This window comes from Lacerta agilis, chromosome 1 (genome assembly GCF_009819535.1).
Source record: "Lacerta agilis isolate rLacAgi1 chromosome 1, rLacAgi1.pri, whole genome shotgun sequence".
NCBI classification, from domain to species: Eukaryota; Metazoa; Chordata; class Lepidosauria; order Squamata; family Lacertidae; genus Lacerta; species Lacerta agilis.
Window position 1 is genome coordinate 105,022,564 of NC_046312.1, and position 22,658 is coordinate 105,045,221.

Sequence of the window (22,658 nt, forward strand, 5' to 3'; positions counted from 1 at the left end):
AATTGTTTAAGCTCCTGTTTGACATCCAGTCCACTTTTTTACATGGTGCAGACACTGGGTTTATTATTTTATCGAGTTTACTGATTATATGTTTATTATTTTGTTGTTGTTCAGTCGTTCAGTTGCGTCCGACACTTCGTGACCCCATGGACCAGAGCACGGCAGGCGCGCCTATCTTTCACTGTTTATTATTTACTACTATATAATTTGCTATTTAAAATTATACTTAACAGATGCTTGGTGGCATGCAATAGAATTTTAGGTTTGATCCCAGCCTGTCACTTCATACTTAACTTGGCACACAACAGCTTCCATTATTCCTCCTCGTTTTGCTGGAGTTTACCTAAGCTAGCATTCAAAGCAAGAATCTCATCAACCAGCAGGTGCCAAGACATTCACAGGATATTGGCCTCTAGTCCACTGGTCTACGGCCTTTATCAGCTCTCCTTTGGTTCCAGGGTCTCTGGCCACCTGGAGAAGAGATTCTGCACCTTCCATGCTCTGACATGGCCCACACTTGCTATCATGGAAGAATCATGAGGAATGTTCAGTGAGACAGGCCGCTTTATAGCCTGTACCAATGTAGCACCCCGTAACCTTGTGTTTCTTAAAAGTGATTGTCAGGTTTTGCAAGGTGCTCTTAGGGACCGGATGCAGCCCAGTCGCCTTCTCAATCCGGCCAGTGGGCGGTCTGGGAATCAGCGTGTTTTTACATGAGTAGAATGTGTGCTTTTATTTAAAATGCATCTCTGGGTTATTTGTGGGGCGTAGGAATTCGTTCATCCCCCCACAAGGTCTGAGGGACAGTGGACCGGCCCCCTGCTGAAAAAGTTTGCTGACCCCTGTTTTAGGGCATATCAGTTTTCCTGCCAATTCACTGTTTCCCGTGGTCCCACTGCAAATAATGAATCTGTGGCTGAAGGGATAGAGGCTATTATATTTAAAGAATCCCTCACTGGCATCACTCATGCTGTGGCAAAGATCCTGTTCAATGCTCAGGATCCCTATGTGGTGACAACTACCTATAACAGGGTTTCCCAATCTTTGGCCTCCATCTATTTTTGGATGACAATCCACCTCATTGCTGCCCACTGGTCCCACTAGGGATGATGGGAGTTGTGGTCCAAAAACAGCTGGAGACCCAGGTTTGGGAAACACTGATCTATAACTCCAACACAGATGCAGATGAAAGATACCTGTGGAGGCAGGTCCTTCCACGGCCACAGGATACATGCAGCTCTGTTTGGCTGGTTCCTGCCCCATGAGTTCCCAACAGTGATGGCTGGTGGCAGCGGCAGCGTTGCACTTGTCAAGCAGACAATGACAAGTGCCACTTCTACACCACTGCAGTGCTTTGGGATTGGGTTGCTCATAATGGGGGTTTATTTTCTGCTTAGGAATTGCATATCCATAGACACTTACGTTCATATGTTTGGAACACTATTTTTTGCCCATAGAAGTTCCCATGAGGACTGTAACTCACAAGTCAGTAGCAGATGGATCTGAGCTGCGGCAACTTGCCGCACTTCCAAATGTACCTTGGAGACCACGAAAGCGGCTGTAGCTCAGATCCACAAAGTGCCGTCTCACACCCGCTGTTCTTCGCAGAAATGGGTGGCTCTTGTGAACGTGAAAAAGTCCCAGTGTTGGTATGCAATTATTATTCTCATTTGCAAGTGGATCATCTATCTTTCCACACCCCACACCCCCCAGTATCGGGGTTGGATTCCCAAATTTGCTGTGGCTGCTTCTTCATTTATCTGAAGTTGAAATGCAAAATAATAAATGAATAATCCTTGCGATACTATAGATAATCTGTGATGCCAGGATTAGGGATGTGCAGAATCCCCACGAAGAATTCTTGCTTGCCCCATTGAAATTCCTTGTGCTTTCCACATTTGCCTTGAAACTTCATTCTAAGCAAAAATAATAATGATAATGTAAAATATACACAAATATAACAGTTACAGGTGGGTAGCCGTGCTGGTCTGCCATAGTCGAAACAAAATAGAAAATTCTTTCCAGTAGCACCTTAGAGACCAACTGAGTTTGTTCTTTGTATGAGCTTTCGTGTGCATGCACACTTCTTCAGAATACTTCTTCTTCTTCGGGTATCTGAAGAAGTGTGCATGCACACGAAAGCTCATACCAAGAACAAACTCAGTTGGTCTCTAAGGTGCTACTGGAAAGAATTTTCTATTTTGTTTCGACAAATATAACATACATTGAACTAATATAGCAGCAGCAAAACATTCCAGTCCAGAACAGAAAGCTGCAACATGGAAACAACTTAGCTGTCACCCATGTTGTAAAATAGCTCACAAATACATATTGTTCGCATTAGGACAATGCTGTTCCTTTTATGGAAGTTGATTGTTATTTTTTCAGAGTTTATAAAGCTCTGCTAGCTTTTTCTAATTTATTTAGGCTAGAATCAAGATGTTGTTGACTATATATATGCAATAGAACCTGGGAAATATGTATTTTTTCCTGCTAAAATAAAGCTTTAAAAATCAACACTAATTAGAGAGGTTTTATAATTTTCGTTTAAAACGTTCCCTTTTTCCATTTGTCGATCTAATTCATTATGGCCTATGCCAAGTGCAGTTCTCTGTGTTTTCGGATGGAAGTCTCGCCCAGCCCTTTCTCAGCATGGTGGGGATTAAAACCGAGACCTCTTAAATGCATAGCATGTACACTACCACTGAACTATGGCCTTTCCCCTAATACTTTTAGGCCCCAGTTCTTACCTGGGAGTAAGTCACACTAAATGCAATGAGTCTTGCTTCTGAGTAAACCTGTATAGGATTGCACTGTTAGCTAACCATCAAATGAGGTACCAATGGCATTTAAATGCATTGCTACGCTAGCAAATTTCAATATGAATTTCTTTCTTTTTTTATAACGTGGGAATTTGCAGTCTGTTAAATGAAACTGACTGTTGGTTATAAAAAGAAAATTTTGTCTTTACTGCTTTCTTCTTCACTCATTATTTGGAGCAATGCTGGAGCCAAAACAGCTTCCCAAAGAAATGTTAAAAAATAATAATAAATACCATTCTTGTTTTATATGTAAAAAAATATATCTCACCTCTTCATAAAAGGATCGCAGGGCAAGAAGTCACATGTGAAATTGTATAAAGCTGTCATAAAAAACATCAAAACATCTAAAATTCAAGTTCTAGCTTTGTGTACAGGCGAAACTCGAAAAATTAGAATATCGTGGAAAGGTTCATTTCTCTCAGTAATTCAACTTAAAAGGTGAAACTAACATATGAGATAGGCGTACAGCTGATGAGAACCCCAAATTAACAATTTCAACTTTGGGGTTTTCATCAGCTGTACGCCATAATCATCACAATCATAACAAACAAAGGCTTGACATATCTCACTTTGCATGTCATGAGTCTATCTCATATATTAAACTCCAGTAGCTAATGAAAACAATTGCTTACATAAATGGACTTTTCCACTATATTCTAATTTTTCGAGTTTCACCTGTATATATCTTCCCTCAACAAAAAGCCAGCCTGGTGGAAAAGGTCCTGAAAGCGAGCTGTTTTTGGCAGCTGCCCACCGCAGAGGGAAGATTTTCCACAACTGGTGCTACCACCAAGAATTTCCAGTAACCCGGGCTTTATTTAGTAGGGGTACAACGAAAAGGGCCTTCCCTGCATACCTCGTGTCAAATTGTGTCCTTCAGCCTCGGACCAATGGATAAAAAATTGCCCCCAAGTTTTAGTTGGTCAGTATACCTATTATATTGATTAAAACTTGCAGTCGCAGTTTTAAATATGGGCTTGTTGTTTTTCTCTCATTGGAAAAACAACAGGCTTACAAGAGAAGCTCCTGAAAAGCTTTTGTAATCTTAACAGATTTGGCGTGCTCTAGCCTTTAAAGCCCAAGACTGACAGAAAATGTTGAGGTTGAGACATACAAAAACAAAGCCCTCCAGATGGTTTGTTTGTCATTGACTAGTCAATAGTGTTAGGTTGGTGTTAAGCTTGGTGTTAAGGTTCACATTTATTCATACTGGCCCAATCTAGTACGTATTCATTTATTCGTGTGCCCTCAGAGCATGCAACGAAAATCCTTACATGAAGGGTCTGTGGCAGGGAACTAACCCCATGCATTCCACTAACATTTGTGAAAAGGGACCCAAATTGGAGATGCTCATGGACAGGGGTGTAGCAAGGGGGTGTGTGGGCCACCCCACGTTCCATAATGGAAGGGGGTGACAAATTATCAAGGAACATTTTTGAATTTTTTTTAAAATGCCTTCTCCGAAGGTCTTATCTTACTATACTAGGGATTATATAGCTATATATGAAATTTCATGAATAGCAGTTAATATCTTGACCCTCCTCCACCAAAATAGCTGTTCACTTGGCTGTTTTCCTATGTCGTGAAGGCTGAAATTTCAGTTCAGTGGAGCACTTACTGTTCCCAACTCTAACCCTGTGGAAAGCCATCTAATTAGACTTTAATTTGATTTTGAGATGTTTTTAGGAGGTAATTTAATTATTGTTTGATTTTATACCAATGTCATGTATCTGATGTTAGCCACCCTGAGCCCGACTTCGGCCGAGGAGGGTGGGATATAAATAAAAGTTTTATTATTATTATTACTTGTTATTATTCCTTTGTAAGAAAATATGAAATAACGTAAAACCATTTTTTGCTGGGGGGGGGGGAATCAATGGGGGTTGACAAGAAATCTTCCGCACAGGGTACCACCTGACCTTCCCCTGCCTCTGGGGGGGGGGGGTTGACAAAAAATTTTTTGGCCCCGGGTTCCAATTTACCTTGCTACGCCCCTGCTCATGGAGCCTGCAAGAGAGGGGGGGAGTGTATCTGCACCTCCCTGCCAATAATCAGTTCAGCCAGAGGAAGAGAAGGAGAACCTCAGTGCAGAGACACCCAGGCAGGGAATGGAACATTATTTCACCCTGAGGTCCACGTTCCCTTCGGAGCAGACTTCTGAGGCCATGCAATGCAATCAGTGCTATTTTTCTAGAAAAAGAGGTGCTGGAACTCAGCCTGAACGCCTCCCTGGTTCTCTCATAATGGCAATAGTGCCCACCTGAGAGGTGCCAGAACTTAGTTCTAGCAAGTTCCGTCTGGGGGAAAAAAGCCCAAAGCCCAATTCATAGTTCTTTGGACCCATGCCCCCAAATTTTGCTTCTTCTGAGTACCAAATTTGATCATAAACAGCTCCCTCTGCAATCAATGTTGTTTTAGCCTAAATGCAAACAATTTTATGGAGTCTATTGCCACCTTGTGGCAAAAGGAAACTTTTTCTTCACATTATCGAAGGAATAGTTTGAATCCTCTGAGCTAATGTTTTACATAACATCAGATTTGGGCAATGATCTCCAAACTCTTATTTACTCAGCTCTAATATAGATAAAGTGGTTTCAGGATTTTAGCTGTGAATTACACCCAATTATTCCTCCATGAAGTAGGCACGTTATTCATATAAACCTTAGTTTTTAACTAATTTCCTCTAAATTCCTCAATTAGTTGCAGCTGAACAGGAGGGAAAACCACTATATTGAAATGTAATTCACCACCATAATGGGAGAAAGAACAGAACCAGTCAAAAAGGCTGTGTTATTGTAAGCATTGGGGCTGTGAGGCAGGGGACAATAAAAGTGAGGTGTGTGTTTTGTGTACAAAAACGCCCCAAAAATATATTTATGGGAAATGTCCAGATGTATGGCAGCCATAGCAGTTGTGATTGGGGGCCCTGTGTGATATGCACTGGAAAAACATCACAGAACTATTGATATCTGTATCCGAGGGTTGTCTTTAGTGAACACTTGCTGAAACTTTGAGGTTTCTGATATCTACATATGCTAAACCATATCTTAGTAGCCAAGAAAGACTCAATGCATCTCGAGCATCTGAAGCAGGCCAATGAATGTGATGGTTTGAGATTATGGCGAAAGTCTCGAGTGCACATACTGTGCATGTTCCAGCCTCTATAAGTAGCTGTGTATTTCATGTCAAAGAATTTACTAATATAGACAGATCATGTTATTACTGTTTTTTATTGCCTTTGGCTTAGCTTCTGTGGATCAGAGGTGCTTTTAATTTTAATGTAGATGCTAGCTTTATCTGTTTTTCAGCACTTCCAGACACAAAGAGTGGAAAGGCATAGTACTTCCTGTGAAATGTTGGGAGACACTATGTAACAGCAAACTTTGGTATTCTGTCAGATATTTCCTCAGCAGAGTGGTTTAACCATTCCTAGATATCTGAGGAGTGTTCTCTAGCATGATACATATGTTTTCAAACATGCACAAATTAACCTATTGAACTTAGACATTTTTGCAGCTGAAGCCAATAGTGCAAATGCTATTCCCTACCATGGACCATTTTTAAAAAGGCATTCAAAGATGGAAACCACATTGCTTCGTGGTAAAGCTACCTCTGTAGAACATGCTGTGTTCCGCTATTCTTAGGCGCGTAACTTAAACACCTTGTGTATATTCCTTGCAGGGTGAGCAATGTGTTGCCCACCAGATGTTGTTGACTGCAGCTCCCATCAGCCCAGCTAGCATGGCTAATGACCAGGGATGATAGGAGTTGTAGTCCAACAATATTTGGGCGGTACCACGTTTGCCTATTCCTTCTTTAAAAATGTAACGTATGAAGTTGCCTTAGGTGTCAGGATTTGGACAGATAAATTGAAAACCTTTCAGGTCAGTAGTAATAATGGAATGTGCAGACCAGTCTTTTGTTTCTCTGTGAATAGGATCAGTTGCAAGGATATAAAAATGTGCCTTTGCTTTCCATGTTAGGAATGTATGGACTGGCAAGGGGCATTTGTAGGACACGCCTGTGGACACCATGGTCCTTACGTCCCAGATGTTCTCTTCTGGTCAGTCATCTTATTCTTTTCTACAGTGACACTGTCATCCACGCTTAAGCAGTTCAAAACCAGTCGATACTTCCCGACCAAGGTAACTTGAATATCTTAAAATAATAATAATAATAATAATAATAATAATAATAATAATAATAATAAAATTGTTTTGCAAATGCTGGATACAAGTCTACCTCAACAGAAATAAAAAAAACGAACTCTCCAGCAGCACCGAGATTGCACTGATATACTGTGCCGTAACATTTTTATTTATTTTTTTAAAAAAGAACTTTAATACTTGCAATATGGGAGGGAGGATATGCAGAAGGTTTTATTCTCGCCTCCTTGTTTAGATTGAAACAGGGAGCAGTTTGCAGCAGAATACATCAAGCACAATATACTCAGTTCGGTTAGAAATGTAAATGTGTATGACAGACCGTGATTGTCAGAGTAGAAATCTACTCCAAATTAACAGGTTGACTTTAGGACCCAAATGTCAAAATGTCAGGCCCTACTGTGGACCTGCGCTGATTTTTTTTAAATGGCAGACAGAGACAGGAGATAGCTTCCTGTTCTTTCCTGAGAAGACAGTCTCTGTAAATTATGCGGTGTGCTGTTATCGATCAGCAGCATCTGGCTGAGCTTTGTTACTGATTTCTCAGCCAGGGTTTCTCTCCAGAAAGAACAACTAGCATTGTCCTAAAGAATACAGGCCTTCGCTTAATTTTAGCATAGCAGCTGGGCATCACCATAGAGTGATGCAGTTCGCCCACATGAAATGACTTGGCTGCAAGAAACTGGGCGCACAGATTTGGCCTGTGTGCCAAATCTTGTTGTGCTTATAAAAGGATGTGCATGCAAATCTTCTGCCGCCAGTATATATGTGTGTGTCTGTTTGTATTCAAAATGTCTCTCTGCTGTCACTGACCATTGGCTCAATGTTTTCAGGTGCGGTCTGTAGTGAGTGACTTTGCCGTCTTTCTCACCATCCTGTCCATGGTTTTAGTTGACTATGCCCTTGGGATCCCATCACCAAAGCTCCAAGTTCCCAATGCTTTCAAGGTAATTCTTGACACCAGTCGTACCTGGCTTGGTGTGAAAAGTGAAATTTGCCACAACAAATACGTTTTCAAACCAGCTATTGTTCCCCCCCCCCCTGAATGGATCAAAATAATGACATAAAAGTGGAGGTATGTGTTGTCTGACAAAACTAATAAATCAGAAATGTTATGTATTGAAGTTCTCACCTTGGCCACCAGGGGTGTGTGTATATAGTTATTCTGCTGCGGTTTTCACTCAGGTCAGCTTATGCAAATGAAGGATTAGAAACTGACACTCAGGGATTGGTTAGCTGCAGAATGTTGTTACTGTTACGTTGTAGCTGAGCTCTATATAAGCTGGTGGCTGAGGCCTCCAGCTCAGTTCTGTTCCAGCCTGCAAATAAATAAGAGCTGTTTTGGAAATCGCTGTGTCGTCTGTTGTGTCCACCCACAACTTAACACTGGCGACGAGGATGGGATCATGGACATCAGAACACAGACAGCACACAGCCAGTCAGCGCAAGGGCAAATCACTGAGCTGAATCACTGAGCTGAATCACTGAGCTGAAACGCTGAGCGAAATCACTGAACAGAACCAACTCAGAGCTGCCCGTTCTGGCTAGAGCACTGTGTTCCATCCATCGCCCACCACGTCGGCATCGGAATCATGGCTACACTAGTGCCTCTACCGCCGTTTGCCCCGGCCTCTGAATCATGGGACTCATATCTCGCTCGGTTCGAATGCTACCTTCAGGCAAACGAGCTAACAGAGGTATCAGAGGAGCGGAAGCGAGGCCTTTTCCTCAGCCTCTGCGGGCCCGAAGTGTTTGAGACGGCCAGAGTTTTAGTCGCTCCACTCGCAGTTCACAGAGCACCGTGGGACGCGCTACAAGAAAAGCTACGCGGCCACTACGCGCCCAAGCCGTCCAAAATTGCGGCCCGCCACGCCTTTTACCACCGGAACCAGGCAGAGGGGGAGTCGATCAACGACTACGTCGCCGCTCTCCGAAAGGCCGCATTAACCTGCGAGTTCCGAGACTTAGACGATGCCATGATGGATCGGATCGTCTGCGGGGTCTGGGACAACCGTCTGCAACGGCGCCTCCTTGCCAAGCCAGACCTCACGCTGCAGAAGGCCATCGAGGAGGCTGCGGCCTCAGAAGCGGCTGAACTCTCCGCCCAGGAGATCCGCAAGGCCAGCAGCCCACGACCTACAAAAAAGCCAATCGCCGTACACCATGAAGAGGCTAGCAGCGACGAGGCATCAACCAGCGAAGACGATGACGTGCACCAGATGAAGCGGGAACGCGGGAAGTTCAAACAGAAGTCCAAGGGCCAATCAGAATGCGCCGGCTGTGGAGGCGACCACCCCCGCGTCAAATGCCGATTCAGAGACGCCATCTGCCGGCAGTGCTCCCGAAAGGGTCACATCGCCAAGGTCTGCCGATCTACGCCATCAAACACAGCCTCTTCACCATCTCGCAAGTCCAAGTCGTCAACCCGGTCCGCAAACAGTAACTGTTTCGCTCTCACCAACTGTTGCTGCTCATCCGGAACCACGATTGGACAAACCGACTCGCCTACGCGACGCAAACTACACATCACGGTGCTCATCGAAGGAGCTCCGTGTGACATGGAGATCGACACCGGGTCTGCCCTGTCCGTTGTGTCCTAGAGCACTATCAAAAGACTTGTGCCCAAGCTGTCTAAGAGGCAGCTTGACCGACATCGTGTACACCTGAGGGACTACCAGGGGAACGACATTCCCGTGACGGGCGTCGGCCAGTTCCAGGTCAAGTTCAAGAACTTCTCGGGCCCACTCCGACTCGTGGTAGTTGAAGACCCGCGGCCCAGCCTCCTAGGGCTAGAATGGTTTGGCGCCCTCGGCCTGGAAGTCACCGGCATCAACTGCATCTCCAACGCGGAAGTGGAAAGGTTAACTAAAGAATTTGCCGAGGTTTTCGATGGCACCTTGGGCCAATATACAGGCACACCCATCTCCTTTAGCCTTGATCCACAAGTAGCTCCAATCAAGCTAAAGCCACGCCGGGTTCCGTTCGCCCTCAAGGCTAAGGTGGACGAACAACTGGACAAATTAATCGCGCAAGGGGTTTTGGAGCCGGTCGACCATGCCAAGTGGGAAACGCCTATCGTCACACCTGTCAAGCCGGATGGGTCGGTGAGGATATGCGCAGACTACAAGTGCACGATCAACAAGGCGCTTCAGCAGCACGCGTATCCAGTTCCCGTCGTCCAACACCTGCTGCATTCTTTGGGCGAAGGCAAGGTCTTTGCTAAGCTGGACCTTGCCCAAGCCTATCAACAACTGCCTGTCGACGACGCCACCGCTGAAGCTCAGACGATCGTCACCCACCGAGGAGCGTTCCGATGCCGCCGACTACAGTTCGGGGTGAGCGTGGCTCCCGGCATCTTTCAAAGCCTCATGGAGCGCCTTCTGCAGGGACTGCCAGGCGTGGTACCATATTTCGATGATGTACTGGTATCCGCAGACTCAAATCAGCAGCTGTTCGAGCGCCTCCGCGCTGTGCTGACCAGGTTCCAGGAGGCCGGACTCAAGGTGAAGAAAGAAAAGTGTCTGATTGCCGTTCCACAGGTGGAGTTCCTGGGCTACCTCATCAACGCCTCTGGCCTTCACCCAACGGCATCCAAAATCCGGGCCATTCAGGAGGCCCCGATTCCAAAGAACAAGACTGAATTGCAGGCGTTCCTGGGGCTGCTGAACTTCTACAATATGTTCCTGCCCCACAAGGCAACGCTAGCTGAGCCTCTCCACCGCCTGCTCAGCACGAAGGCGCCATGGTCCTGGGGTCATCGGGAGACAGCGGCCTTCAACGCAGTCAAGTCCCTCCTCTCCTCAGACAGTGTGCTGGTACAGTACAGTGAAGCCAGACCACTGGTCCTCGCCTGTGACGCCTCGCCCTTTGGCATCGGTGCAGTCCTCAGTCACCGGTTCCCGGATGGGAGGGAAGCACCACTTGCTTACTTCTCTCGAACGCTGTCTCCGGCGGAACGGAATTACAGCCAGCTCGACAAGGAGGCACTGGCGCTTGTGGCTGGAGTGAAGAGGTTCCACGAATATCTCTACGGGAGAACCTTTGACCTCATCACTGACCACAAGCCGCTCCTGGGCCTCCTTGCAGGAGACAGACCTACTCCGCCGATCCTCTCGCCACGCATGCTGCGATGGACTGTTTTTCTGGCAGCATACAGCTATCGGCTCATTCATCGCCCGGGAAAGTCGCTGGGCCATGCTGATGCCCTCAGTCGTTGCCCCCTTCCGGCATTGGTGGAAGATCCAGCTCCTGCTTCAACGGTACTCCTGCTTGAGGACCTCCCAGCTGCACCAGTGTCGGCTACCGATGTGGCCTCCGCATCTTCCCAGGACCGCACCATCAGACGTGTGCTCAACTGGGTGTGGAGGGGGTGGCCAGAAGGGCCATTCACATCTGAGTTCCAGCCATTTGCGACCAGACAGCACGAGCTCTCGGCTCATCGCGGCTGCCTACTGTGGGGAGACCGAGTCGTGGTTCCCCAAAGACTCCGCCAACGCGTCCTTGAGGCTCTGCACATCGGCCATCCAGGGATCGTTAAAATGAAGGCGTTGGCTCGGTGTTACGTCTGGTGGCCTAACATGGACGAGGCCATCACCTCCTGGGTTGCCTCCTGTCAAGCGTGTCAAGAATCGAGACCTGCACCACCGGCAGCGAAGGGCAACACCTGGGAGACGCCAAAGGCACCCTGGTCGAGGGTGCACATTGACCTTGCTGGCCCTTTTCACGGCCGGACCTTTATGGTAGTGGTGGACGCTTATTCGAAATGGCTGGAGGTGGCTCTGATGCCCTCCACCACTACCGAAGCCATAGTCCGGGTGCTGCGGGGCCTATTCGCAACGCATGGATGTCCTGATGTCCTCGTCTCCGACAATGGGCCACAGTTCACATCAGGCGCTTTTGAAAGGTACCTCTTGGGGCTAGGCATCCGCCATGCCCTGACAGCTCCATTCCACCCGGCCAGCAACGGACAGGCAGAACGAATGGTGCGCTCAGCGAAAGAGGCACTGGCACGCCTGGACCAGAAGGACTGGCATGAGCGAGTTACGGAATACTTGCTCGTGCAACACATTACCCCGCATGCAGCCACAGGGCGGAGTCCAGCTGAACTGCTTATGGGCCGTCGCCTCAGATCTCCGCTCGACCGGTTGCATCCAGACTTCGGGGTAGCCGAGCCCCCGGGCGGTGCTAACGCACCAAGGTCTTTTATTCCCGGGGATAAGGTTTTTGCCAGAAACTACGTGGGGGACATTCCTTGGGTGCCGGCCACGATAGTGGGAGTCACTGGGCCCCGCTCATATCAGGTGGCACTTGAGGACGGGCGTTTGTGGCGCCGGCACATAGACCAACTGAGGCGCCGGGTTGGAACTTTGGACGATACCACAGTACCCTCAACGGCAGCCTCAGCTCAAGAACCGACACCATTGGAAGGCGAGGCTCCATCTACACCCCCGTCACAAACTGCGGACATGGGGCCAAGCCGAGCCACTGCAGGGGTTTTGCCTGACTCCCTTGAGACGCCGACCACCGCCTTGCCTGAGTGTCCACCAAGTCCGATCGTGACAGGCCTTCCAACAGCAGCGGAGCCGGAGACCTCAGGCCCAACGATACCAGTGGTAGCACAGCAGTCGCAACGGGACTCGGGCAGCCAACCGGGCTCTGATACTGGCCCACGGCGGTCAGGTAGGGTTCCCAAACGCCCAGCGTATCTAAAAGACTATGTTACACACAATTTGCACACATAATGCTGCATCGTAAATTGAACTGTTATGCTATGTGTTTTAATGAATATTGCTGTATATAATGGAACCACTATGCTTGTAACCTAATGCCTTATCTCGGTGGGGAGGGGTGTTATGTATTGAAGTTCTCACCTTGGCCACCAGGGGTGTGTGTATATAGTTATTCTGCTGCGGTTTTCACTCAGGTCAGCTTATGCAAATGAAGGATTAGAAACTGACACTCAGGGATTGGTTAGCTGCAGAATGTTGTTACTGTTACGTTGTAGCTGAGCTCTATATAAGCTGGTGGCTGAGGCCTCCAGCTCAGTTCTGTTCCAGCCTGCAAATAAATAAGAGCTGTTTTGGAAATCGCTGTGTCGTCTGTTGTGTCCACCCACAACTTAACAAGAAAAGTTAAATTCAAAAGGATTTTTTAAAAAACGAAAACAAAACAAGATGTTGCTGTAAAGTGATTTAGACTGGTCTAATAAGAATAGGTTAGTTCATGTTTTACCCAAACTTGTAGTCCAAAAGCAGCTGGAGACCCAACTCCCATCTAGGGTTGCCATATTTTGAAGAGCAAAAAAGAGGACACATTTGCCGACTTCTACTTTTAACTATGGATCGCTATGAAGACTGTACCCATGAAAAAGAGGATATGTCCCGGGAAAAGAGGACATATGGCAACCCTATTTAGCAGGACCAATGGTCAGGGATGATGGGAATTGTGGTCCAAAATCCGCTGGAGACCCAAGTTTGGGAAACCCTGGGTTGGTTTAATAAGTGTGTTTCACCCCACCTCAATTCCCAGTTGCTTCCTCATTAGGCCTCCAGGGCTCCTGCAACATTAACAAGTGTGATCCTCTGGCTTGTAAGGAATTTTAGGGTTGCCACTTCCATTTATCGTATTTGATATTTTATGTGTCCTTCCTAAAGCAGCATCTTTCCTTGGATTTTGAATGTTTACAGTAGGTGATATTATCCTGCAGGCCTCCACAGTGATGAAATAACCCTGCCCCCCCCCCCCCCATCCTGAAATTTGCTCTTGTTCTTTTAGCCCACCAGAGATGATCGTGGCTGGTTCATTTCGCCTTTGGGGACCAATCCTTGGTGGACAGTGCTGGCTGCGCTAATCCCGGCTCTGCTTTGTACTATTCTGATATTTATGGACCAGCAGATTACAGCTGTTATTATAAACAGAAAAGAACATAAACTAAAGGTAAAGTGCAAAAGCTGTTTTGATCTTTCTGGTTAGCATTCCAGCATTTTCTTCAATGCAAGTCCTCCCCCCCCATTTCAAAAATGCAGTTTTTGTTGTTTGTTGTTGTTGTTGTTGTTGTTGTTGTTGTTGTTTTAGAAAGGCATTTAGTATACAGATATTTTCACACTTTCCCCAGTCCACTGTGAAATGCAAGCAGTTTGATGCATGCCAGGAAATGCCGAACCTTTGTTAACTTGAATGTATAGGAGAGAACTTGCAGAAATCCCAGACATATGATGCAGGCAACTGAAAATTGCAGATATATATATATATATATATATATATATATATATATATATGACAGTATTCTGGGGGATGTAATTCAGCCTTGTGAGTATCCACAGAAGATATGATCTTGCACATTTCTGCGATAGGCTGGATGCAAATGAGGGTTTTGGAAAGATGCAAAGGAAGATTAAAGAAGGCTTGTTTCCCATGAGGTGCAGATATATTGTTCCACCATTGTCAAACAGGTTTTGCAATTTTCTTGCAATGCTAAAACCCGCAAGAGCTGTTCATGAGCGCTAACAGTGGAATTAGCACTCACCCCACAAGCAATGCTTTCTTTTAAACAGCTCTCCTAAGAAAAGAATGCTGGTCTCCAGCGTTCTTCATTTGTAATTTGTTGTAGGGTATTAATTTTCATTAGCTTACTGACTGAAAGTCATAGCTTGACCCTAGGCTAAGGGTTGTCCTTTACAGCTTAATTGTACATAACCAGAGGTACCGCTGTATCTGCTTCCTTCTTGTTAAGTGGTTTTCTTATATGTGACGGACTGAGTTTTAATTTGTTTTGTGCCCTGCCCTGAGATTGGTTCTGATGACCTGCACTAAATAAATAAATAAATAAACAAACAAATAAATAAATAAATAATAAAAGCGAGATCCCCATCTTTTCCCGCTTTATAAAAGCTTTTCTAACTGGTTGCCTGGAAACTAGCCACAAGATAAGCGGCTAATTTACAAACACAATATAATTGTGATAAAGGCACCTGGTGTTGTCGACTCATGACACAATAAATGTGCTAGTCTTTCCTCTTATGTTTTCCTACCCGCCTCCTGTCTTGCCAAAGCTTAAAGTTTTCTAGCATCTTCCAACTTTCCACACAACTGTCTGTTCCACCCAATTTTACTCCCATTGCGGAAAACTGAAGCAATTGAGCGCTTAGAATTGCTGGGTTCCAGAAAGACACACTTGCAGTGGAACCCTTCCAACAGATTGGGGTGGGGGGTGGGGGAATGAAACAAGGTTCATCACTTCTCGGACCTTAAAAAAAAAAAAAAGGTTGGAAGAAGTTTTAGGAACCAGCTTGTCCGCGTGCGTGCCCAGATTTTTCAGCTTCTTTGACTCTTTGGGAAACGGCAACACAGTAATTACAAATGCATTTTCAGCCTCCTTTTCACACTGCAACTTCTTGGTTGCTGTGAATGGTTCCCCCCACCCACCCACCCTCCATGGGTTGCTTCCCTTCCTCCCTCCCTTGCCCTCTTTGTCAGTCAGGCTCCTTGTGTCAATCCGTAGTGTTTCATGCAGTTCACTTGACAGATGCAGGGAGTTCCTGCCAAGCTTTAGAATGTGGCCCCCCCCTTTTTTTCATTTCAGCAGTGGCATGTGGGAGTCAGATGGTCTTCCTGGCTGCCCTCTTGCTTTGCTGCATATTCATTATTTCCCCCCCCCCTTGCTCGGGTCTGATGTAGCATCATCACCTGTTGCCATGCCTCCTTTCTCTCCCATATGTCACTTTCCTCGGGCTTCTATGCGAATGTGAGGAAAGCTTAAACCCAGACGCTGTTGGAAGCAGCGTACTTGCACTTAACAGCAATTTCACCCCTTTTGACTTTTGGAAAAGTCAGCAGGCATAAGGCCAGATGTTTAAAAGAAGTACAGATTGCACATTCTGTGAGGCGCCAGCTCCTTGAAGTGGCTATGAGGACATGGCTTGTCCCTGTGTTTACACATCTCTGATGCTTTTGTCCTGTGCTGTGTAATCTGGGATCTTTGGATTCAGGCTGGTATTATACTACTACTACTACTACTACTAATAATAATAATAATAAAAATAAAAATAATTGTCCCTCTGCTGCTAGGGTGCCGATGACCAAGCTGTGGCAGAAAGCCTTTTAACATGCTATTTCCCAGCTCCACACAATGCTTCCGTAGAGGACAGATCTGAGTGTCTTGTTCCTAACTGGAACTTGCTCTCTGTAGTGAATTTATTCTGCTGCATTTCAAAATTTTGTAAGTCATCGTAGGGCCAGGGTGAAAACTACTTAAGAATGAGTTCATAGGCCAATAATCCAGCAAGCTCCTTTCGATGCATGGAACTCGTTTGGGTGCATTTGGCAGGAATATAAACAGCTCCGTTGAAATGAATGGGACAGCCTCTCAGGTAAGGGAGCTCTCAATGTTCATCAGAGCAGCCTCACAAATGCAAGGCATCGAATTGAAATAGAAAGAGAAATACTTTATTGTCACTGTACTACCACATGTTTACAGTGAGATTAAATGAGCCCCCCCCCACAATCTCTCAGTCCTTGTTACACTCTATTTGCTGTTGTACGACCACCAACCCCGAACATCAGCTGCAATGTTGCTGTCTTCTATTCAGCAGCCTCACGGCCCACAGGGTAGAAACTGTTCTTTAACCTGTTGGTGCGGCTTATCGTGCTTCTATATCTCCTGCCTGAGGGCAGGAGATTAAAAAGGTGCTGGCCAGGGTGTGGGTCATCCCTGAGAATGTTCCTCGCTCTTCTGAGGCAACGGTCTCCTGCGATGACGTCTAGCGGACTCAGGCGACAGCCCATGATGTTGTGTGCTGTCTTCACCACCCTCTGTAGGGACTTTCTGTCCCTGGCTGTCAAACCAGTGTACCACACCATAATACAGTATGAGAGAACACTTTCTATCGTGGACCGATAGAAGGAAATCATCAGTTGTTGTCTAACATTGTTCTTTCGCAAGACCCTAAGGAAATGAAGCAGAAGTGTGTGTATGCCTAATACAAGAAAGGCTCAAATCCAACCACATATGTTATACCACAAGCAAGGTTGAAGAACAAAGGCAACCTGCAGCAGCACAGCCATTGTCTAACAGTTCACGTACTTCGTGCGTGCTTCGTTAGACTAGCTGCTAATTGGGGCTGCCGGCTGTTCAGAAGGGTCATGCAGGGTGCCGGCTTCTGCCCCAGCAAAGTTGCTTATTGCCTCCTTTGGTTTGTTGCCTTCAACAGAAGGGCTGCGGCTATCACCTGGACCTGCTGATGGTGGCTCTCATGCTGGGCGTGTGCTCCCTCATGGGCCTGCCATGGTTTGTTGCCGCCACCGTTCTCTCCATCTCTCACGTGAACAGCTTGAAGCTGGAGTCGGAGTGCTCTGCTCCAGGAGAGCAGCCCAAATTCCTTGGCATCCGCGAGCAGCGGGTCACAGGACTCATGATATTCATCCTGATGGGCTCGTCCGTTTTTCTGACCAGAGTTCTTAAGGTAGGCTCATGCTTTGGGGGGGAACCAAGGGAAAAGTAAATAGCACTACTAAGGATTTAAATTCTAGCACAAATGTTCTTGGTTTTTTTAACGCATGGATGTATATGTCTTAATGCGGTGCTGGGTAAGGTTCCTATTGCCTAATACAAGAAAGGCTCAAGCAAACTGAGCTATCCAGTCCACACCACAGATCACACACCAAGGAGCCCAGGTTCAATGCTTGGCTTCCCCAGTTTACGAAAGCAAACAAACAAACCAACCGAAAAATTGGATCTCAGACTGCAGGTGATGGGAAAGAGCTCTGCATGAGATTTTGGGGAGCTGTTGTTCTTTGGAATGGGGCATACTGGACTAGATGGGCTAATAATCTGATTCGGTGGAAGGCATTTTCATAGACTGATGTGTTAGTGCTCCACATGAACAACAACAGAAACGGTCCACCTGCTGATGGGATCTGCCAGCTTTTTAACGGTCAAATAATAAGCAGGCATTCTTATGTTTTCAATTGTTATTATGCATTTTACTTTGTATTTTATTGCTGTTACAAGCCCTGAGCACCATATGGCAGAAAGGTAGGGGCTGGTTGAGGGAAATCTAAATGAAGAGATGAACAAATACTTTGTTTTGATGTTGTCAGTGTAGAAGCTTTCCCCACATGGTCATTCACCCTTGATTTGAAGGTAAGGACAGGCCAACGTTTAAGGGGAATGTCAGGGAGAAATTTTTATATTCCACAGGTAATGCTAGTGTTGGATTAATGTCCAAATCCACAGATCCGTGCTTTTAGCAGTAGGTTGCATGCCTGCTACTATACTGAGGTGGAACATGCAATTGGTGCTGGGTTGGTTTGGACAGAAGAATTTAGGAAAAGAACAGGGACTGAAGTTCAGAAAGTCTGAAGACCCCCCCCCCCCAAAAAAAACCCAGGATGTGTGCAGTGAAAATTCACAATCAAACACTCTTTCCTGTATGAGACCCTGGTAGTCAATCACCTTTGTCAAAAGCTTTTTTGCCTGTCTTATCTGCCAGTGAACTGAGACCCAGTTTTTTATTTTGACCTTCTTTCTCCTCTTTCCAGTTTATCCCTATGCCAGTGCTTTATGGTGTATTTCTTTACATGGGTGCCTCTTCTCTAAAAGGAATTCAGGTTAGTGAAATATTTTTTGTGTGGCTCTTGTTACGCCTTTCATTTGCCCCTTGCTTGCATTATACACATTGCTGAGTTTCACAGAGATATTGGAAAGGTGCAACCAATACAAAATGGAGCCCTGTAACTTTCAGTGTCACTGGCAGCAGGAATTTGTGGCATGCCCCTCAGCAGAGGGAAGAGGAGGCGGCCATCATCTGCATCTGACACAGAGCTAGGCTTACAGTCCTGCTTGCTGGGCTGCCTTTTCAATACTGAACACCACCTGCTGTTCAGTAAACTACAGGCCAAGCCACTGCATTGGTCAATGAAGCCATGCCCACTTACCGTAGTGTCTACTTCAGTGGCACAATACTTTGGACCTGCCATGGTGCACACTTGCCTACATGACTGCCTGCTGCTGTTTTACACCTATGTGCATCATGTTAGCTATTTGTGATAAAAATATATGCCTTACACAAATAGTTGAAGACAAATATTTAACTTTTCAGTTCGGCAACGGTTGAACAACAAGTATTATTTACATATACATTAATGAATGCAATGCATTTCTCTTCTTTGAGCCCAAAAGAGGGCTTAGTCTTTCTTTCTTTCAAAACTCATTTGTGGCAGTGCATAATTTATAATCCATAGCTTGCCTGTCATCACAGCGTCCTCCAGAGAGGATCTGCATGAAGTCCCCACACCTCTCACATTCACAAAGACAGAACTAACAGAATAACCAAGCAACTTCCAACTGCCCCAATACCATTTATTCTTTGCGAAATACATGTATAATGCAAATACCATACAAATACTAACACATCATGTTTGCTGTTTAAAACCGCAGGCTATCCTTAAGCAGCCTAATGCGGAACTGAATCATGGTTGCACAGCACTTGTGTAGTTGGTTCACTTGCACACATCCTCTTGCTGGTGTTTGTTGTGTTATTCAATTCAGGTGTTGTTGCTTCCATGTACGGCAATGCAAGAGCCGGGAGTAGGGCTGAGTAGTCCTGCCCATGACATTTGTGTCTCTAGCACAGCCACCTGCAGAGATGGGGCCTTCCTGCATACAGATGTTTGTGTGGAGGCTTCTGGGCCCCGGAAACACCTTTAGGTCACACAGGAGCCCTCATGCTATAGTTGTATGTGCCAAGGCTGCCTCTGCAGATGCTCATGTTGTGCTTGTGTCATTGGGGATATTCAGTGTATGTGATGAGAGGAGAATTAATGTGGTGTCCTGAAGACAGCTATGGTGGCACTGCTCGCGTCTTTACCGTCTGAATTCCCTTTGTTACAGTCATGTATCCTTGCTCTTTTAAATATTTCATCTGGAAAGGAATGACTCTTGCATTTCCCTGCCTCCCGAATTTCTTTTCCTTTCTCAAGCTTTTTGACAGAATCAAGTTATTCTGGATGCCTGCCAAACACCAGCCTGACTTCATCTACCTGAGGCATGTCCCTCTCCGAAAAGTCCATCTCTTCACCGTCATCCAGCTGAGCTGTCTTGTACTGCTGTGGGTTATCAAGGCTTCAAGAGCTGCCATTGTCTTTCCTATGATGGTATGGATCCGTTTTCCGGAGTCTAGAAGGTCCAGGCAATCCATAAAAGCAAAATTGAATAACTGATATTAACTAAGCTTACAGAGAGTCAAAAGGTGCCCTTCAGGGGAGAAAGTCCATGGAGATGGTTGGAAGCTTTATCAATAGGTTCTTATTTATCCCGCTTTATTTCTGCAGGATAAATAAGAACGTAGTGCTGCTGCTTCCCATCTATGCACTGATCAGAACCAGACCCGCTTATCTTCAACTAAGAGGATTTTTTGCTTTTTAAAAAACTGCAAATGCAAAGTTTCTCTTAAATAATTGCTAGTTCAAAATAGGCCAATCTAGATAGAAACACATTAGCATTACTGTTCACCTCTAAATTGAATCAGCGCCTTTACCAGATTAAAATAGGCTTGTCTATGTAAAGGAAAAAACAATTTGGTCATCACTCAGATAGGAATCTTTGCCCTGCACCTACTATACAGTGGTGTTTTATTTTCACCTCATAAAAATAAATGGCTCAAGTCTGCCCAGAAACTATCAATACTTTTTTTTTAAGACCTATCAGCCATGGACATGATTTTTGCTTTCTGTTTTGCTTCTGTGAGCATAGGGCTGGGAAAAAAGGCAGGGTGGACCAGAAAGAAGAGAAGAAGACCATATTGTCTGGTGTGCTGGTTGTTATATTCCCAGACTTAGGCTCCCCTGCTAAAAACCATTGTTTCATTCCTTGTTGAATCTATCAGCTCTCATTCAAGGCCACCTTTAGCCAGATGGGTCACTGAAAATGAGGCAAAATATAAGAAGTCAGGACCATTGAAAAACAAAAATCTGCAAATTTAATCCAACACATAATTTTACATGAATTGAAAATAAAATAATACTATTATAAAACTGCTTTGGAACTCGGTGGAGTTAAGAGTTGCTATATTTAAAACAGTGAAAATCCGGACAGAAAAGTTGTTAAGCCTTCTTTTTGGCAAAGTTGGCAAAAAAGAAATTGACATTTGTGAGTTATTTTTATGGGGAATCGGCAAAAATGACACTCCTGACATGGGTTGCTATATCTCTGGATTTCCCCAGACATTTTCCCGATTTCTGCCCAGACGCTGCTGTCAACTGCAGTATTCCGGATATGTCTGGGAAATTCCAGACATATGACAACCCTGGCAGTGTTACTTTAGTCTCGCACCCATGAATTTTGCCATTTTAGGATTAGGCCTGTTTATTTTGGACTTTGTCTTTTAAGAAACATACCTTTTACAGCGGTCCACGATATCTTACCATATTATAAATATCTTTGAACAGGTCTTGGCCCTGGTGTTTGTTAGAAAACTCATGGACTTATTTTTCACAAAACGGGAGCTCAGCTGGTTGGATGATTTGATGCCAGAGAGCAAGAAAAAGAAGTTGGAGGATGCTGAAAAAGAGGTAAGCTAGCTTTCTTTCTTTCTTTCTTTCTTTCTTTCTTTCTTTCTTTCTTTCTTTCTTTCTTTCTTTCCTTCCTTCCTTCCTTCCTTCCTTCCTTCCTTCCTTCCTTCCTTCCTTCCCTTCTTTCTTTCTTTCTTTCTTTCTTTCTTTCTTTCTTTCTTTCTGTTCACACTTGATCAAATGAATACAGCATGAAATTTACAGCCTAAGCTTATCTCTGTGAAATATGAGAATGCTTTCATGCAGCAAATCTAAGTGTCTGTGGGGACTTTGCCCACAGAAGCAAAGTTTTAACCCGTGCTCAGATGCTCATGCAGACATCTTTGAAACGACTGAGTTGTATCCTGCGCTATCCTTGCACGAGCGGAACGGACTTCTGATTGCTCAATAGGACTTCGCCTTCCTCTCTTCCCCCTGCATGCCCTCAAAATCTGCTCATGTGGGGTTGCAGGAGTAGGAGAAAAGAAGGAGGTGATATCCCAGTGTGCAAGCAGAAGTCCGCTCACACGACATTGGATTTTACCTACCAAGCCTACCCTGCCAAATAAATGGGATCATATGCCAGGCCACACCCGTCTTCCAACCTCCTTGCCCAAGCTTACAACACTAGCAGATACCAGATGATAATCTGGTATTTACGTGACCGCCTCTCCTGGTATGTCCCGCAGAGGACCCTAAGGTCAATGAATAATAATAGCTTAAGGGTCCCGGGCCCTAAAGAAGCCAGATTATCCTCCACCAGGGCCAGGGCTTTTTCAGTGATGGCTCCGACCTGGTGGAATGCTCTGTCCCACGAGACTAGGGCCCTGCAGGACTTGATCGCCTCCCGCAGGGCCTGTAAGACAGAGCTATTCTGCCTGGCCTTCAATTTGAATTGGCCTGATCCTCCATTCCCTTTTCGCTCCCCCCCCCTTTTTTTATTAAGAAACCCTTCTGGGACCCCACATGTAAGCTATTTCCTGGTCTCCTTGCTGACCCTAGCAGGACCAACTTGGCCAGTTAGCCCTGGCGATCACTTGATGTTTACTGAACTGGGTTCCCCCCCCCCCAAATTGACCCTGATTGATTTTTTTTTTTGAATTTTATTGACATGGATGCTACATTT

General features: G+C 45.5%; 1 protein-coding gene across 7 annotated transcripts in view; it reads left to right on the forward strand.

Annotated features, from left to right (window-relative positions):
* Positions 1–22,658, forward strand: part of SLC4A10 (solute carrier family 4 member 10) — a 159,925-nt gene that overhangs the window by 128,707 nt on the left and 8,560 nt on the right. For all 7 annotated transcript variants that reach the window (XM_033165896.1, XM_033165934.1, XM_033165911.1 and 4 more), the window contains 7 exons: positions 6,806–6,967; positions 7,819–7,932; positions 13,760–13,921; positions 17,194–17,445; positions 18,524–18,592; positions 19,964–20,137; positions 21,431–21,553. In XM_033165896.1, the coding sequence (XP_033021787.1) occupies positions 6,806–6,967; positions 7,819–7,932; positions 13,760–13,921; positions 17,194–17,445; positions 18,524–18,592; positions 19,964–20,137; positions 21,431–21,553 (1,056 nt within the window). The remainder of the gene's footprint in view (positions 1–6,805; positions 6,968–7,818; positions 7,933–13,759; positions 13,922–17,193; positions 17,446–18,523; positions 18,593–19,963; positions 20,138–21,430; positions 21,554–22,658) is intronic.